At 54.3% G+C, this 18,716-nt stretch overlaps 1 protein-coding gene across 1 annotated transcript in view; it reads left to right on the top strand.

Moving 5' to 3' along the window:
- Klf13 (Kruppel like factor 13) overlaps window positions 1-18,328 on the top strand; it is a 40,790-nt gene extending 22,462 nt beyond the window's left edge. The window contains exon 2 of the mRNA XM_042697364.1: window positions 18,020-18,328. Coding sequence (XP_042553298.1) covers window positions 18,020-18,309 — 290 coding nt within the window. The 3' untranslated portion in view covers window positions 18,310-18,328. The remainder of the gene's footprint in view (window positions 1-18,019) is intronic.
- Window positions 18,329-18,716: the final 388 nt, after the last annotated feature.

The raw sequence follows: 18,716 nt of genomic DNA, 5'->3' as shown, positions 1-18,716 counted from the left end.
CCAGCAAAGGAATGTGGGCAGGGGAGGCGGGGGAGATGGGTTAGTTGTCTTTTACAAGGACAGAATGAGGGGGTTACCCAGCAGCAAAACATAAGTATATCCTCCTCTTAGTTGGGGGGGGGGGTTGTCATTCTTAGATGTTGAAAGGTTTTGGGGGTAAACAGAAATGGTTGCTGAAGTGGGTTCTAATGGAGGGGGCCAGACTCACCCTTTCCCCAGGAACTTCAGCCTGGAGTGTGGTGTGGGTTTCCTCCGCCCCTCCGGTGCCCTTCAAGGTCCAGCCTCAAATACGCTGGTCCTGAGGGAGGTGGGCCTGGCCCTCAGGCCTGGCCTGTGATAGCTCAATGCCTGGTGTCAGCCAAGCCCATGGCTCTCTGTCCTTTTGGCCACAGTGTCAATGGGGTAGGGGGTGGGGCTCTGTATACCCCAGGGACCGGACTGTGGAAGACACCTGGGCTCTGCGACCAACCTCACAGGCTTCCCCAGGTTGTCTGCATTCTAGATCCCTGATGGCCCCACCAAGGACAGCTGGGGTCAGTCCTGCCTGGCCTAGTGTGAGCTAGCCACACGCCCTGCGCCCCGCCTTCTCCACTAGCCACGAGGTCAGGCTGGCAGGCTGGGCGACCGCTGAGATTAGCACCTGTGTGCACTGTCGCTTGGGGTGTTTTTGGCTTCTGGCCCTGGGCTCTGCAGGCCGCCCCTCCTCCCCGCCACTCTGTACTTGGTGTACTCAGGAAGAAGAGGAAAGCCCTATTTGAGTTTTGTTTCTCCTTTTTAAACTGAAACCAGGATGCTTCCAGGAAAATAGTGCCCCCCCTTTTACCCCCACCTCCCCCTACCCTTGCCTCATGTACAGGAAGCTGCCTTCTAGCCACCGCTCTCTCCCAGGCCTGGTGAACCCCTTCTCAAGGTTGGGGGCCTCTACAAAGCCCATATACTTCCAGGCTCCCCGTGTACCTCCCACTCTGAACTAAGCCTCCTGGCTGCTTGATTGCCTTTGAAGTAATGCCCAAGCTGAGTTGCCTGAAGAGCTGGGCAGGAAGTATGGTGTTTCTAGGTCCCCAGCCGGGGGTACCGCTGGAGAGCTGACCCCAGGGCCCTGGGCATGGGGTCCTCTAAGGGTGCCTGTGGCTTGGAGTTGTGGAGAAGGCAGTTCCTGACACTCAGCAGCGGGACAAGGCCAGTCCGCTCTCCCCGCTCTGCCACCACGTGGCTGGCCTGGACACCAGGCTCCGCTGCTCCAGTTGTGCAACCTGCTCAGCCTGTGGGGGGGCCTTCAGGAGGAGGAAGGTGGCGGCTGGGAACTGGGCTCAAAGTGGCTCCGCCCCTTGCTGCGGCTGCGCAGCCCCGCTTCCTCCTCACTCTCTCTTGGTGTCACTAGAGGGTTGTATTTGGAGGCAAGAAGCAGGTGGCAACTCCCAACAGGGCACCGAGCCCTGACCCCGTGGTGCAGTTACCAAAGGCCTTCCCCAGCAGTGGTCCTGGCCCAACCAGGAAAAGGAGTCTCAGTTTGGGGAGCCCCCCCCCCAAGGCGTCTGTAATTGCAGCTGTAGGTACCCTTGCGCTTCACTCCTGGGTTGGACCTCCTTGCAAAATGGGGGCACCCTGGTGGGGATGGGGAGTTCAGGGGGCTTGGCACTGACTGCGTCCCCACCATCTGGGCCTGGCCCAGTGTCAGGCCTGGGTCCCGCAGGGGGGTTGGGCTGCATCCAGAGCTGTTTTCGTTTTCAATTCCCTTTATTGCTGAAACACCTCGGGCCCCGCAGAGAACAAACTGTTGTCCTCGGCTGACCTCAGATTCCTGGCCTCAATTGTTTGCTGTGTGCTAATTTTAGCTTCCGATCATTTCCACCCTTATCCTTCCCCCACCCCAAAGGGAGACACAGACCAAGAATAGCCACCGGGAAAGGGGGGCAGCCATAGTAGTGGCCAGAGTTCCCTCCGCGATCTGGCTGGGTGCGGCGGGCAGCCCCTTGCTGCTCTGCGTGGAAAGTGCAGGCTCCCCGGGGTAGGGAACCCCCCCCCTCCCTGCCCCAGCCTCCAGAACCCTGCATCATCTGGGCACTCCCAGGCCTTGGAGAAGTGGGGGTGCCTTTGAGTTTTCCTTTTAAGTACAAACCAGGCTGTTCCTAGGAAAAGAGCCTACCACCGCACCTCGTTTCCCCCACGTCCCCCCATTCTGCACATAGGACCCCCCCCTCTCCCACCCCCGGCCAGGAGTCACCAACTTCACAGAAATAGTGAACTCCAGGATCTAAATCATACTCTTGGTTAGATGTGGCATTGGTGACAGCCAGGCCCAGGAGACATATCAGGCTGAAGGACCTTGGCATGTCCAGTGCGCCCCCCCCCACCCCCGCCCCGGGGTGGCCTCAGAGCCAGCCCCGCTGTACCCAGGCCCTGCCGCGTTTCGAAACTTCCAGCGTAGACAACCTCAGAGAGATTCTAGGGTTGGGAGGAAAATCCCAAACACCCCACTTTCCCTCTTACACTTCGATTAGCTCATCCACGCGTCCTCTCCCAGCCTCCCGACCTCCTGCCTCGCGAGTTTTTGAAGAAGATCTCAAACATTCTATCGTTTGAGGTTGAAGGTGCCATTTAAGGATTGCTGCTGGTGCAGTGTGAGTTTGATCCCCATATCCCCTACGAGGGAAGGGGTGGCTAAAACAAAAAGCTATGAGAGACTCTTCTCAGTGTCTCAGCCTCAGGAACAACTAGTTATGGGTAGAAAGTAGGCAGTCAGGAAATCGAATCAAACACAATCAGAAGTGGTACAGAGCTGAGCACTGGTGGCTCACGCCTGTATTCCTAGCTGCTCAGGAGTTTGAGATCTGAGGATGGTGGTTCGAAGCTAGCTCGTGCAGAAAAGTCCATGAGACTTTTTATCGTCAGTGAACCAGCAGAAAGCCAGAAGTAGAGGTGTGGTTCCAAGGTGGTAGAGTGCCAGACTAGAGTAGAAAAGCAAAGCAAGAATGTGTGAGACCCTGAGTTCAAGCCCCAGTACTGCCCCCCCCCCCAAAGTGCTACAGAGGTCACACAGGTAGATAGGAACGGGTCCAGCTGCTGCACAAGAAATTTTCCCTTGGGATGATCCCTTCACCTTTTCCTGGAGCCAGAGAGACCGGATGTCACCTCCACACACCTTGGAGAGGGGGGAAGATATATATATATATAACAAGGCCTGCTCCCTCCCAAGAGCCTCCAGAGAGGCTAAACTAGCAGAGAACTAATTCTCCCAGGAGAGGCTGGGCTGCTGAGAATAGCCCACCCTTCCCATTTTGTGAGTTATTTTTAAAATCTTCCGAGTGGCACACGCAGTAATACGTGCAAGTCTGTAAGGACCAAATTGTTCTGCACGTTTTATTATGATGAACAGCCCCCCCCCCCACTTCCCACTCTTCTCCTCCCCCTCCCCCTTCCCCCATGGAGGCTACCTCTCCCCAGGAGGTCCTGCCAGCTTCCTGGGCTGCTTCCTTCTATATTGGTATTTACCTTCCTATCTCTGCACAACCTGCTCCTGGGGCCTCCTTGATGTGCACTGCGAGGGGGTTTTATCTCTGGATTTCTCACTTGGCTAATGAGGATGTGGCTCCTGGTAGAAGGCACCCCTGCGTGCATCTCCCGATAAGAGGATCTTCAGGATCGGCTTAGGTCGGCATTCTGCACCCCCACCCCTGCCCCCGGGTGCCCTTTTTAGTGTCTTTTTTTGTTGTTGGTGGTGGTGGTGGTATTGGCTCCTCCCCAAACCTCCCCGCTCTCTGGAGGTGCTCTGCCTGCTAGTTGCTAAGACTGGATCCCCTTCATCCTTTTGTTGGTAGAGCCCTCCTCCTCTGCTGCTGCTAAGGAATACACATAGTTTCTCCTGTCAGAAAGTGTCTCCATCCTAGCCCCCTTCCTTCTTCTCCCTCCTCCCCCGCCCTGCCCCCCAAGTAGTGCTGGGGGCACCTCCAGTGCTCACTTACCACTTGATTCTCACTTACCCACTTGAACTCTGGGCCTGGGCGCTGTCCCTCAGCTCTTCAGCTCAAGGCTAGCGCCCTACCACTTGAGCCACAGCGCCACTTCCGGCTCTTTTTCTGCTTATGTGGTGCTGAGGAATCAAACCCAGGGCCTCATGCAAGCCAGGTAAACGTTCTATCACTGAGCCACCTTCCCAGCCGCCTGTCATACTTTGTTTAGATTGCCTCTGTCTCCTGATTCCAGCATTTGAGCTCTCGGGACTGACCCTCACATTTTCCTTATCTTTTTCTCTTGTCCATTTCTCTTCCCACTCTTGTTTCCTTTGCCGTTTTTAGGGTTTCCTTTCTACCCTGCTGTTGCTGTTCTTTCTGCTCTATTTTCTCCTGTTATAGTATCACTTTCCAACTTGGATTTTAGACTCTTTATTTTATTTGATTTTTTTATTTTAAAGGCTCATCCTGGTGTGTGTTTTTTTGCCAGGCCTTGTCTTATCTCTGGTGATGGCTGCATCTCTAAGGATCTTATTAGCAAAAGCTTTGGAAGTACCCTTCCTGCCTGGCCTCTGCTTTTCATGCTCTGGTTCTCTGGCAGGCTCTGAGTTGTCTGTCAGTCCCTGGTGTCTGCTAATGCTACTCAGAGGACAGCCAGCACCACGACTGGGCTCCTGCAAGTGGTCTCTTAGGCCATTTCCTTCCAGGATTCCCTCCTAGAAGAGAGTCTTCTTCTGCATCCGGGGATGGGATGAGATTGGGGTGGTCCTGCCTGTGGCAATCAGATCTGGGTGGTCAGGAGTTGCTGGGGTGGCAGCATGGAACAGGTGAGTGGTTCCCCAGCCCCTGTGGAGGAGGCTGGAGGGGGGGACCCCAGGTCCATACTCCTCTTCTGCTTTGACCCTCCTACAGCCAACCTCTGACCCAGCAGGTGCAGGACAGGCAGGCAGCTGCGGAGGTGTGTATACTGCCTGCCCCTCTTGCTAAGGTCCAGATACCTCCCTCTAACCCACATCTGTTAGTGAGGCTCCCTGTCATCATCCTTGCCCCTTTCCCTTTTGCTTTGTCTGTTAAATCCTTTTGTTCTTTCATGTTCATGAAACCTGGGCCTGTGAGTGACCTTCCACCTCTACCCAGAGTTCCTGTTTGGCTGGCTTTAGGTCCAGCTTGAGGTCTAGAGAGGAAGGAGAGGGTGAGGAGTGAACCAGGCAGGGGGTGATGAACACAGGGGACCTGGCCCCTTGTCAGCAGCCAGCATCCTCCCTTTGTTCTTTTCTAGCCGTGTTTCCCGGAACTAGTCAGGGCTACACCCTGGGCCTTATTCTGGCAGTAACTGAAGACAAGCTCCCAAGAAGACTGTGGTTCAGGGAAAGGAGGGACCCTGGCCTGAGGTTCCCAGCCTTCCTTTTCTCCACTCAACAGGTCCTGGATATGAACCATTCTGGGCTGGTGTAAGCAACCCCAGGAAGCTGCCACAGGCCCAGACTATTTGCTATTTCTCTTCAGTCTCTGCTGATGTGCAGATCTGGCCATTGCCATCCCATGATGCACAGAGGCACCTGCTCCTACAGCATTGGAACATAAACCAGGCAGAAGGAATTTATTTGTTGTGTGCCTTCTCACCGTCAGGGGAATGCAGCAGTGGTTTCTGAGGACTGTTTTGGCCAGAAGTGGTTCCCAGCATCCATCCTAGCTGCAAGGGAGTCTGGAAGGAAAAGCTTTTTTTTTTTTTTTAAGTAAAACCTGGGCATTGCTGCTCTAATTAAAGTCACTTTGTTTGGATAAAGAAGACCTGGAGAACGGTGGCTCAGCCAATAACATTTTCTGTTACTGCTGGTTTGCTGGCTCTTGTGCATAAGTGTTGGAATCCCTGATCAGACACACGTGTAGTTGGCAAAGATGACCACGCTGAGGTGCCCCTAACGCATTTGGGGCTTTCCCCAACATTTATACTTTTCCCCATCAGTTGAGGCTGTTTGTCGTGTTTACTATCTGAGCGGTATTGTCTTATTGTTCAGGAGTAAAGCCACATGACCATTGTGGTGGTGGTGGCCAGAAGTGCGTGGACTAGGCTCTGGGCTGGCTGTGTGTGGTACATTGTCTGGTCTGTAGTTGCTATGGCTACTCGGGCTCCTCCTCCAGCTTTGCAGACTTTCCTTGTTTTTTTCATGACCATGGCAGTTTTGAGGAGGACTGGACAAGTATTTTGTAGAATGCCCCTCAATTTACAACTGTCGGACGTTTTCCTCTCTGTGTGGCTGGGCTTGGGGCTTTTTGGAAAAAGCCACCCCCCCCCCGGAAGTGAAGCACCTCACTGATCTGTGGGAGATCCACAAGACATACGGTGGGGATTGACATTGTTACTCACGTGTCCCAGCCTGGGCCGAGCCAGTGTCCTTTGACATATTCCGGCTTCCTGACTCTCTGGCAACCCTGGATGTTTCAGGCTTTAAGTTGCACGTTTCCTGTCCCAGACTTCAAACCAGCCATCTAACAAAGAGTCCTGCTTCTCCTCATTGGAGAATGGGATAAGTCTGAGGTCTCTGGTGCAGGGCATGCTCTGCAGATGGAGGTATCCCCATCAGTGGAAAGCTGGGAAACACGTGCATGTACACTGGCCATTTATTTGTCCTGTGCCTTTCCCGATTTCTGTTCTGACCCAGCCATCTGCCTGCTGAGCTAAACACAAAGCCACACCGAGGTCTCAGACTCGGGCCTACCTCCGTATTGACCCATACACACCCCTGAGTTGGGGGCTTCCACACCTGAAGCATCCCCCGCCCCCACTGATCTCTCCAGCACACGTGGGAGCCAGGTGTGGTGTCAGACTGGAATGCAGGTCACAACACCCACAGTTGTCCCAGTTACTCTGAGCAGCTGCTTCCTCCACCCTGCGCGGCGGTCACGTGACTCATTTGTATACAGTGAGAGGCTCTTGCCACAGTGGGAGTTCCAGCCTAGATTCCGCGCCCCCCCCCCCCCTTCCTGGTAGATTTTGTTTTGTTTCTGGGTACTGTGAAGTGCATTGTTAGCCATACTTAGAGTTGCTTCTGTTGTTATTGTTGTTGCTGCTGCTGCTTCTTGTACTCCCAGCTTCTGCTTTTGAACTTGGGGACCTTCCAGGTGTTTCTGTCAGGGCCCCTTTCTGTCTGTATAGCAGTCCAGGGGATGGCTAGCACCAAGCTTCGAGATGGTGAAGGGAAGCTCTGTGGGCCCAGTGCGGTCTGCGGCATTTCACCTGCTCCCCTGGAAGGAAGCAGCTCCAAGCGTCTCTTGGGAAGTAGTTCTCTCTCAGAACAGAGAGAGCAAAAATGGAAATGATTGTTCTTTGGGTTCAGCTTGCCACCCACTTGTGGCCCTGATCACCCGGAGGAGGGCTTTTCATGTTGCATTCAGGGTTCTAGAATCTTCTGGAGTAGGTTTTATCTCTCCCTGTATATCCCTTCAGTAGTAACAAGTAAGGGGGTGGGGGGATGGCTCAGAAGAGAAAGGAAGGTGGGGGACCCAGGACCCCAGAGACCTTGGCTGAGTGGCTTCTCACCTACTACTGGAAGAAACCATCGGTCTTTTCTGATTACTGTTTTAAAGGGGGCCTTAGAAAATGGAAACTTCCAGAGGTGTTTTCTAACCTTTAGCACAAGGAGGCGAAAACACTGTCCGGAAATTCCTGGCATGTGGTCCTTTTTGACCTTGCCAGGCACATGTGGCAGCGCTTGCCAATCAGAGGTCAGGGGTTGCTGGTTCTGTAGGAGCAACCCCAGTTGTGAGCTGGAGATGGGGTGCCGTGTGTGTGTGTGTGTGTGTACATAAGTTAGGGAGAGCGGTCCAGTTGGTAAACCCAGGAATGCCAGCAAGGATGATGGCGCAGGAATCTGGTCTTTCTGAGATAACCCTTTTTTTTTTTCCTGCAGTAAGGCTGGTAGCACATGCGTTTCACGCACACATTTGCACAGCTGGCTTCAGCCTCCTGGTTGGTCATCTGTTGGCTTTGCCGTCTATGTGAATAGACTGGTGGTAAGGGACCCTTGTCTGTGGCATCGGAGCACATTGGAGAGTTGGCGGCCCACTCCATGCACTCACTCGGCCCCTGCCCACCCTCCCCCCAGCAGAGGAAGTCCCAGTCTAGGGAGCTGGAGCAGAACACCAAGGAGCCCCCCTCCACCCTCCCACCACAGGCATCCACTGGAGAGGGGCAAGGGAGTGAATTAGCAGGCCCAGATAGCCTTGAGTCCTGGGGTCCCGTACAAGGCTCAGGAGGAGTCGCTTCCATTCTAGCCCTCCTGGGGGCCAAGGGAGGTAATGTAGAGGGTGGTACCCACTTTTTTCCTTCTGGCTGCTAGCCCAGAGGTCAGTTCCCTTGGGGTCCTCCCCAGCATGGACAGCACAGGGCATAAGAATCAGGGTGGAGCGGAGTGAGAGTGGCTCACACCTGTAATTCCCTCATAACTTAGGAGCTGAGATCTGAGGATCATAGTTCCAAGCCAGCTCAGGCAGGAAAGTCTGTGAGCCTCTTTATCTCTTAATGAACTACCAAGAGGCTGAATGAAAGTGGGCCTTGTGGCTCAAGTGGTAGAGTGCGAGCCTTTAGTATAAAACAGGCTCAGAGATGGTGCCTGGGCTCTTGAGTTCAAAGCCTAGGACCAAGACCCAGCAAGAGAGCCACAGACAGGCTGTGAAATAGTCCACCCAGGCTTTGTCCCCTGAGGAGAGGCGGCTCCTGACCAGAATTCCCAACATTCCCTAGAGGGCTCAGGGGCTGGACCGAGGGCTACTGGCCCCCCCGCCCCCCCCCCCCCCCCAGACCAGCCTGTCCTGTGCACCAGGTTTTTGAACAGGATGGTTTTCTTAGAAGACACATGGTGTGAACTGCCAGTAACCGGAAGCTGCTAATGGTCAGTGGGCCCCACAGGCTCCTGAGGGTGAAACCTGGGGTGCTTGCCTCACCCCCCTGCTGGGTGACAACTGTGGAGGCCCCTGGGGTTGGCCTGCCCAGACACCAGGGCCGGCTAGACCGAGTCAGATAGGCCGCTGGCTTCCATGGCTTCTCACCTCCTGGGATTTGAGTGTTTGGACAGCAGGCCATGGCAACTCCAGCGGCACTGTGGGAACGGCCTGTGTGCATTTCTTCTTTCTAGGGGAAATCTGGGCTCCAAGGACCAGCCCTGGGGGGCACATGATCCTGGTGAGGTCATTTGTCCCCTCTGAGATGGCCCCACACTGACATCTCCCTCCCCATGAGGGTGGTCCCCTGAGCTGCAGGTGACACGAAGCCGCCATCCCGGCTGTGGCTTGCCCCTGCCATCCGTCAGTGACATTTAACAGTGTGGGAGAGAGGAGGTCGCTGGCCCAAGAGGCACCCAGGGTGGGCCCCAGAGAGGAAATTGAGGCTGGGGAGGGGAGGGAGACAAGGAAGAGGAAGTGGGGCACAATGGTTGCTTAAGAGGCAGAGAAAAGGCGGGCCCCACCCTGCTACCCCTGGAGTCCTGGGGTGCAAAGCAGGGGGGGCACTGCTCTTCCGGGCTGGCAGGTGACAGAAGGACTTATTTGTCCCCACCTCCACCATGCCACACCCTCTCCCAGAGGCCCCCAGCCGGTCACCTCTTCAGCAAAGGCCTTGTGGGCCACCCCAAGGGTCTGTGCCAAGGTGTGGTCAGTTGAACTCTTGAGCACTCTTGGACTCTTGGACAGTACAGTGAACCAGAGCCTTCGAGAGGCTTCTCCACACCGTCCACTTTACCTCCCCTCCTCCCTCCCTGGCCTCCCTCCCTTCTCCTTTCCTTCTCTATTTTTGTCCAAGAGAAAAATCCCCAGAAATAGGCAGCACTCCTGGTGGCCAAACACCTGCCCGGCCACCCAGGTGGTTTTCCATGGAGGGCGGTGGGAGCAGCTCTTGGGGCAGGAGTTGGGAGAGCGATTATTCAGGAGTTGGGGGGAGGGCCCTCCCACACACTTTCGGAACCCTGAATCCACAGCTCTTCACGCTTTTGCCGATATTTGTCATCTATAGCCTTGTTAGTCTTTTATACCTACTTTAAATTGCCTGTCAGCCTGTTTATTGGGGCGTACCCTTCAATAGGTCCATTTGTTGGGGAACCCAAGGGCTCTGGAGCCTTGCCCTGGGGGACGTCTCCTAGAAGGAAAGCCTGTATTTGGTTGCTCTGTTTGTGTTTCTCATACTGTAAGCCAACATACTGGGCCCCCTCGCTTTACCTCCCGTGAGAATCTTCCCAGGTAACCACTGGGAGGACATTTTTAAGAGTGGCTTTTGGGTGGTATTGTGCAGAACACAAGGCTGTATGTGCCGCCTGGGCAGGGGCTTGGTCAGGGAGAAGGAGGATTTCATGTTTGATTTTTGTTGTTGTTGTTCTTTATTGTGGCCTAGGGATGGAACTCAGGGCCTGCCACATGCCAGGCCAGAGCTCTACTCTGTCCAGATTGTGTGTTGTTATCAGTTCTGGCTAGCTAGCATTTTCTAGTTCGGTATGGAATTTGTTGTTGTTGCTGTTGTTGTTGTTATTGTTGTTTAGGCAATACATTTGTGTGCTTTAAAAATCCCAAGGTTAAAGTCATTTTTCTGGGGGAAAGTTCTCGCTGCCTTCTTTGTCTTCCATATGCTCTTTCCACCCCCAAGTGACCTCCATTGAGCAGCGTTCTGCAGATGAGCACACATCTGCACGGTTACCTGTCCTGTTCTGGGCCTGCTTTTTCCCCCACTCTGTGGTCCGGCCTGGCGCTCTTTTCAGGCCAGCTCATAAGGAAGTCCTACTTCCTTCACATAGTATTTCATCACATGGGTGTGTTTCTGTTTTGTGATTGACTTCACCGTGAGCTGTGCTCAGGCTGTCTTGGAGGGTCGGGCACAGCTCACATGTTGTAAGTGCACAGGTGTACCTGGAGGTTAGATATCGCCAGTCCCTCTCACTGGCAAAGTATTAGATTCCTGGGGCCCTGGGCTTCACTCACCTGATAGAGGTTGTATTTCAGTGGGGTTATTTTGCCTGCCACTCCTGATGGGGGAATTTGGAAGCCACTTGTATTTTCCTTCTTATAAGCTGCCTTTACGCATTTTTCTTTCTTTTCTTTTCTTCCTAGTTGGCATTCCCAGGGTTCACATCCAGGGCCTTGCACTCACTTGACTTGATCGCTTGGCCGCTTTAACACTTAAACCACATCGCCACCAGCCCATCTTTCTTTCCTTTCTTTTTTGCATCAGTACCGGGGCTTGAACTCATGCTTGGCTTTTTTTGCTCAAGGATAGCACTCTCTACCACTTGGGCTACACCAACACACCCAACTTTTTGCTGGCTAATTGGAGATAAGAGTCTGAGTTGGCTTCAAACCATTTTCCTCAGGTCTCAGCCTCCCAAGTAGCTAGAATGACCGCGTGTAAGCCACCTGTGGTGCTTCCTGGCCCATTTTTCCACTGGGTGTTTTTTCTTCTAATTTCCATGAGACCTTTCTATATTGAAAATTAGTCTTCAGTGATAAGAATTGCACTTGTAGTTTTTTTTTCTGTTTGTCATTTCTCCTGGGCCTTTGTGTGTGCTGACTCTGTCCACTGGAGGATTATTATGCTTCTACAGAATCCACAATACAGAACCAAGTCCTTTTCTTTTATGGTTTTGGACTTTGATTTATATTGAAATAACTTATGTCCTAGTACTATAAAACAATTTTCTCCTGTTTTCTCCTAGATCATGTATTTTTATTTTTCATGTTTTTCAATCTTTGGCAGACTTAGATTTCTTTTCCATTTAAACATTTTTTATCCAGTATATAAAAGTTGTACATACTTCTAGAGTACTGTGTAATGTATGGAAACCACTTAAAATTTATCCTGGTGTAAGATGTGAAGTATGGCTCTAACCTTCCTGACAGATACCACCTGAACTTGTCCTAATACCTTTCTTTGAAGGTCCTTCCCAGGGTTTGAGATGTCACATTGTCTTCATGCAAGCGTCATTATCTTTGCATCCAGTTCTCGTTCCTCTCACTCCACTGACCACTTACTAATACAATATGTTATGGGTCTGGACACCCCCATCCCCTCCAAAAAAAAACCCACATTGTTCTTCATTTTGCAGAATTTTTCTCTGCCTGTGGGTTAAATTTTTCCCTGCAAATGTCAGGATCGAGTTAGCCTAGATCAAATCGCAAGGAAGCAGAACTACAACAGAAATGCCTTCTTCCAAAAATATCCTTGCGTCCATTTGGAGAAATGCAGAGCTGCACACAGGGCCCCCAGTGGATCCTGAGGTCCTGTGACAGCTCTTAGGTGTGCGTGGCTGGGAGGAGTGGGCGACTAGTGTCCTGGGATGGGCAGGGGCAGGGGCCAGGGCCTCCACGGCAGGCAGCCGTTGTGCCCTGGCTTGCTGAAGGACGCTCCTCCCAGAGCCCCTTGGCCTGCAGTGATAAGAGCATCTCCTAGGAGCACTCCTGTGCTGCAGACACCGCCTGCCTGGTTCTCCCACCTCGCCCACATTGTGACTGAGAGAGGCAGGGTGAGGCCTGGGGCCCGCGAGCCTGCTTCCTTCCCAGTGAACATCTCCCAGGCTGCGGGTGATGGAAAGGTCTGATGGGGGGTGGGGGAGCAGGTCTCTGCCCTGGCTCTGGTTCCGCCAGACTGTGTAGAGATACAGATGCCAGCTGAGGGTGGGGCCTCTCCTGGACCTTGCTTCCTCACCGGTTCAATGGTGGGGTGGGTAACAGCTTCCAAACTGGGAGGTTGTTACCTGTGTGTCCGCACCCCTGGCATTTGTGGTGACCCGCAGAGTAGCTCAGATGATCTCCTAAGGACTTGGGAGCACAGGCCTTCCTGGCACCCGCCTCCCCCCCCCCCCCCCCCCCGCCTCCCCCCTCTCCCCTGCCCCAGGCTGCGTGGCTGGGTTTGCCTGGAGGTGATCGTGTTTGGCTGCGGGCTCCTGGCACCTGCAGAAGGGGGTGACTCCTGTGATCCTGGACCACCCCCATGAAATTGAGGGGCCCATCAGCATTTCCAATACCCCCTGGTCAGACAGGCATCTACCCCCCCTCTCCTCAGGGGTGGAGTGCGATGGTCTGCGCCCCCCCCATAGATGCTGCCCTGACTAACCCCTGATCGCTGTCCCACCCCACCCCCATCGCTGTATATGCTGTTCCCCCCCCCCCAGCTGCGCGCGGGGAGGACCCGCGCGGTGGCCGCCGCAGGTGCTGCGGGCCCGGAGCCCCACCTACACCTTGCAAGGTGCTGGCACCCTGGCTGCGGCTGGCGCCGGGAATCGGAGCGCGAGAGCCGGGCAGAGGCGAGTTCGAGGACCGGCCCCAGGAGCTGTGAGACGGGCCAGCCCGGCTGCACTTGTCCCCGCGTGCGGGGGACGGTGGGCGGGCCGGGGGCGAGCCCGGGAGAACCGGGCTTGGTGGAGGAGAGCGGGGCCCGCCTCTCCCTCTTGCTGGGAACACGCCGTTCCCGCCCAGGCCTGCGGCTTGGGCAAGAGGCGCTGGTGGGACGCGGTGTTCCCTGATAAGATGAGGCAATCGCGCCCGGCCCGCCGCGGCCGGCGAGCAGCGGCACCGGGAACATTTATGTAACCTCGGGGGCCGCGCGCCAAGCCCCGCCCCGCCCCAAGCCCCGAGCCCCGCCCACAGCGCCGCAGCCAACCACAGCCGCCACCCCCGCCCCGTCCCAAGGCCTGGCCACACCCACGACGCCACAGCCACGCCCCCTGGCCACGCCCCTCCTGGAGCGTCACCCCACCCCGCGTGCCAGGCTGTGCCCTGCCCGCCCCGACACCACACGCCACCTTGCAAGCTTCACCTCGCGATATCCCCCAACCTTCCACCTGGCTTGCCGCTTCAGGCCCACGTGGGGTGCCTGAGACCCCTGTCTGGCCCCTCTCCCAGACTCCCACAGGGTGTGTATCCCCCCTCCCCCGCCCCTGCACCCAGTCCTCACAGGGCAGACCCCAGTACCCTCCTCCAGGCCCCCATCCCCAGCCCGTCCCGTGTCCACAGCCCCTGCCTTCTTGGGCCCTCCTGGCATTGGACCCTGGGATCCGGAGTGTCCAGACCATCTCGCTGCACGGGAGGGCTGGTGTCACCTTAGGGAGCTAGACTGGGTTCTCCCCCTCCCCCGACCCCCACTGAGGTCTCTGCCATCCTACTGCTGCCTCCTTGCCAGTGCCCAGGAGGGGGACCCGGCTTGTTTTGTCCTGTGGAAGGAGGTGGGCTCATAACCCCCCCCCCCCCCAGGCCCTCCTCTGCCCATCTCCCTCTGGGATGCTCCCTGAGCTCTTTCAACTCAGCCACTCCACCCTGAGGTCAAAGAGAGGTTTCAGGGTAAGGGTGGGAGACACCTGCAGGCGCTGCAGTCCTTTCCAGGGGCTGTGGACCTACACCTTTCATTTAACAGCTGGAGATGTAGCTCAGCAACTCCTGCTTAGCAAAGCATGTGACAGCGTTCAAACCCTAGTGCCACCAACAAAAGAAAACAAAACACCTTTCCATAACAGTGACACCATTTGCTCTTTGTTCTCCCCAACGAGTAACGTGGAATATTCCAGAGGCTATGTGATGTGTGATGACCTCACTCACCCTCCTGGACAGCTACTGGAATCTGTGCTTAGGCTTAAGAATTCTTTAATTTCTAATTTGATAAATTTCAACTAACTTAAAATAACAAAAGCTCTTCGGGGACCTCGCTGATCATTTGCATGACACTGCCCTGCAATGGGTAGTTTTCTGTACCCCCTTGTCCCTCCCATCTTCTCTCTCTGATTGGTTCTTGTCAGCATCCCAGGTGCTGCAGTAATGTTGCTGTTTGTGGGTCACGCTGGCACTCCATGCTGCTTCGGCTCAACATGAGCCATAACATCATTCCTAGATCTGCTAATTGGCTGCCACCTCTGCTGAAATAGCTGGTGAGAGAGAGCGCACGCGGGGAAGGCTCACACCTGTCTAGGTCTGGACATTGAGAAACTGTGGCTCACACCTGTAATCCTAACTACTGTGGAGGCTGAGCTCTGAGAATCCCGGTTCAAGAAAGTCCATGAGACTCTGATCTCCAATTAACACTCCCTGCCGCCCCCCCCCCCCCCCGCCCCTCATAGCTGAGAGAGAACTGTAGCTCAAATGGTAGAGTGTTAGCCTTGAGCACAAAAGCTAAGACATAGTGCCCAGGCCTTGAGTTCAAGTCCCAGGTCCAGCCCAGAAACAAAAAATCCACCACCTCCCTCTACCCTGATGCCATCTAGGAGAATGGATTAAGGTAAACAGTAAGTTTATTCGAAAAGGAAAGGAAAGTAGCCATGAAAGAAAATAATGAGGCCCCAGGGATCTGGTGAAGGGCTGGAAGAGGAGTCCAATGGCATCCTCTCAAGAGCGGTTTATAGTACAGGGATCCTCCCATGTCTCCTCCTCTGAGCCATGCACCAATTCATTAGTGGCTTGTGCATGCGCCACACCCACTGTTTCCATTGGTTGAGTGAGAACCCAGGGAATTATGGGAAAAAGGGTTGAGTAGGAGCTCAGCATTATGGAAAGAAGAATCAGTTGGAGTCCAAGGCACTGTGGGAACAAGAACCACCATGATGGGACACATTACCTGCCACGTGCTATGTCCAACACTTTTTACCTAACATTCCCCCTTCCTCAACCCCAGCAGCCCATCTCCTGGGATGGGACAGCTTTCTGCATTCCTGACCTCAGATGGCCCATCTATCATTCTACCCACATGAGTGAGTGCTCCCCGGGATAGTAAGAAGACAAACCCCCAGCAAAAGCAAAGCGGAAAGAGTTCGAGTTGATTCCCAAACTCAAATCTAAGAAGATCCAGTTGATGAGGAAAACAGACCAACGTTTAGGAGTGCACGTGGAGTGCGTGCCAAGCCTAGCACAGAGCTGGTTGTCTGCAACTGTGACTTCACTGTGGGGACCCCTCCCCGCCCCCCCCCCCCCCACCGCCGTATCTGTTTCCTGTGTCACTCATCACACCTGACCACAAGCTGGGTGGCTACGAACAACAGAAATGTACTCCCAAAAGTTCCTGAAAACGGACGCCCCAAAAGCAGGATGTTGGCACGGGGTTGGTTTCTTTCAGGGAGAACCCGGCTTCTCCCCTGGCTTCTGGCACTGGCATTCCAGAGTGTTCTGTCACCATGTCTCACACACCTCTGGTCCTTGTGACCTCATCTCAAGATCCTTAAGTATGTCTGCCAAGGACCCTTACCTCAGGTTAGGTCACACATGGTTCTCAGGGAGGTAGGACCTGGGTATATCTTTTTGGGGACTACTGCTTGCTCCTCTGCAGGCAGTAAGGAGCTGGTCTGGGGTGGTACTGTTAGGACGGTGGAGACAGAATCTGAGGCTGCTATGTTTAGTGCTGGACCATTTCATGGTGGACTTCCCCAGACTCTCGATGACTAATGCACTCAGTGAATCGCAAGGAGTGGAAGTAGTGAGACTTTCTTCCCTCCGTTATTGACGAGCATTTTCTTTCCCCTGGAACCAATTAGTACTAAATGAACGTGGTTTAGAAAATGTTTGGGCTAGACAGTTAAAGAATTATATTTAAACCTTGCCTTTTATTGTTGTTGAAGGCATAAATACACATGATTTTTTTTTTAAAATTATGACTAAAGGCATCTCATGCAACTCCACTCTCCAGGGACCAATACGTCTCTTATTTATGTGAGGTGTCACTATCATGTGATTTTCGTCTCTATTTTGTTTATTTTAGTGGTATTGGGGTTTGAGTTCTGGGCCTCACACTTGCTAGACAGGTTCTCTACCACTTGAGCTGTATCCCTAGTCCTTTTTGCTTTAGGTATTTTATTTTTCATGCGAAGTCTTTTTTTTTTTTTTTTTTTTTTGCCCTGGCAGGCTTGGATTGTAATCTTCCTCTTTATCCCTATTGTATAGCTGGGATATCGGCATGCCATCCCACCTCATGCTTTTATCATTGAGATGGGGTCTTGCTAACTTTATGCACAGAGTAGTCTTGGACAGTCTTCCAGATCTCTGCCTAACTGGGATTACAGGCATGAGCTACTGTGTTTGATTGTACTTGTTATACCAGTGTGAGAAAGGTTGTATTCGGAGGTGCCAGGCCCCACCCCATTGGTTGTTCGTGAGCCGTCCGTGTGATTTTTGTGGTGGTTTATAGTTGATCTGGGTAAATGATGGTCTGTCCCTTGATTTGAGCAAAGGATGGGAGCAAAGAACAGAGTCCTGATTGTAGTCAGCCTCTACTGACCCCCCCCCCCCCCCCCCCCGCCACACACACACACTGGACCCTGCCTCCTGAGCCCCCAGGGCTTGTTCTTGGCTAGGACCCTTGTCAGTCACTGTGCTTGAAGCCCCTGCTCTGTGGAGCAAACAGGAGCAACAGGCTGGTAGCTGTCCAGCCTGGCTTGCTCCTGGAGATGCCAGTCTGATTCCCTTATGCTATAAGATTAAGGAGAGTCAGAATTGGAGCTGGGATCCCTAGGACCTGTGTAGGGGCATCTGGACTCACGTAGACTTGGAGTATCAGGGTATGATCCTGTGCCCCCCCCTTCCCAGGGGCTGGGGACAGGAGGCCCTGCATGGCCATACTGGATGACTCTGTGTGTGTCTGTGTGTCAGTAATGGGGCTTGAACTCAGAGCCTGGATGCTGATCCTGCGCTCTTTCATTCAGGACTAGTGCTCATCCATTTTGAGCCACAGCAACATGTCCAGTTTTCTGGTGGTTCGTTGGAGAAAAGAGTCTCATGATCTTTCCTGTCCTGGCTGGCTTTGAGCCAAGATCCCCAGCTCTCAGCCTCCTGAGTAGGTAGGATGACAGGCGTGCGCCACCAGCTCCTAGCGTGGATGACGTTCTTAGGGATGCTCCCTGATAGGAACCTGTGTCATTTCATGCTGGGACCTGTCTTGTGCTTCTCTCCCATCTGTGGACGCAGGGCATGGCCCGCCACACCCGGCCACAGCGGCTGGCAGGCCGGGCCTGGGGTGGGGTGAGGAGCAGGGGGTGGAGGTGGGGGAGTCTCGGCGATGGTGGGCAAGGTCGCCGCCCTGGGTGGCACCAACCCTCACGCTCTGCCCCTGTCACCCACAGGTGAGCGGCCCTTCGCCTGCAGCTGGCAGGAGTGCAACAAGAAGTTCGCGCGCTCCGACGAGCTGGCCCGGCACTACCGCACGCACACCGGCGAGAAGAAGTTCAGCTGCCCCATCTGCGAGAAGCGCTTCATGCGCAGCGACCACCTGACAAAGCACGCGCGCCGCCACGCCAACTTCCACCCGGGCATGCTGCAGCGGCGCGGCGGGGGCTCGCGGACCGGCTCGCTCAGCGACTACAGCCGCTCCGACGCCAGCAGCCCCACCATCAGCCCGGCCAGCTCACCCTGAGCACCCGCAGACCCCTGCCCCCACCCCTCCTGAGCCCCCTGGCCAGCCCCACCTCCCACCCCCCAACCTGACCACAGCCATGAGCACACCGGCTCCCTCTCCTCCTCCTCTCGGCCCTTGCTCCCTCCTTTGGTGAGAAGAAAGCAGAGTGAGAACTCAAGATGTCCACAAAACAAACAAACAGAACACTTTTCTTCACCTCAGGTGTCAAAGTCAATTTGTAAAAAAAGAAAACAAAAAAAACAAACAAAAATAAAAAAAAAAGACAAAAAAATAAACATAAAACCCACACCACCCACCGGTCGCACAATAGAGATAACCCACGGAGTTGAGATTCAGCGGTGTTGAACCCCCGTTTCTCAGGGATGGACGCGGTCCTCTCCTGCCACCTTCGTCTGTACATAGAT

This window comes from Dipodomys spectabilis, unplaced genomic scaffold (genome assembly GCF_019054845.1).
Source record: "Dipodomys spectabilis isolate Male_0828 unplaced genomic scaffold, ASM1905484v1 ptg000219l, whole genome shotgun sequence".
In the NCBI taxonomy this organism is placed as follows: Eukaryota; Metazoa; Chordata; class Mammalia; order Rodentia; family Heteromyidae; genus Dipodomys; species Dipodomys spectabilis.
The sequence above is the reverse complement of the archived record's forward strand: the minus strand, read 5'-3'. Positions and strand labels throughout refer to the sequence as shown.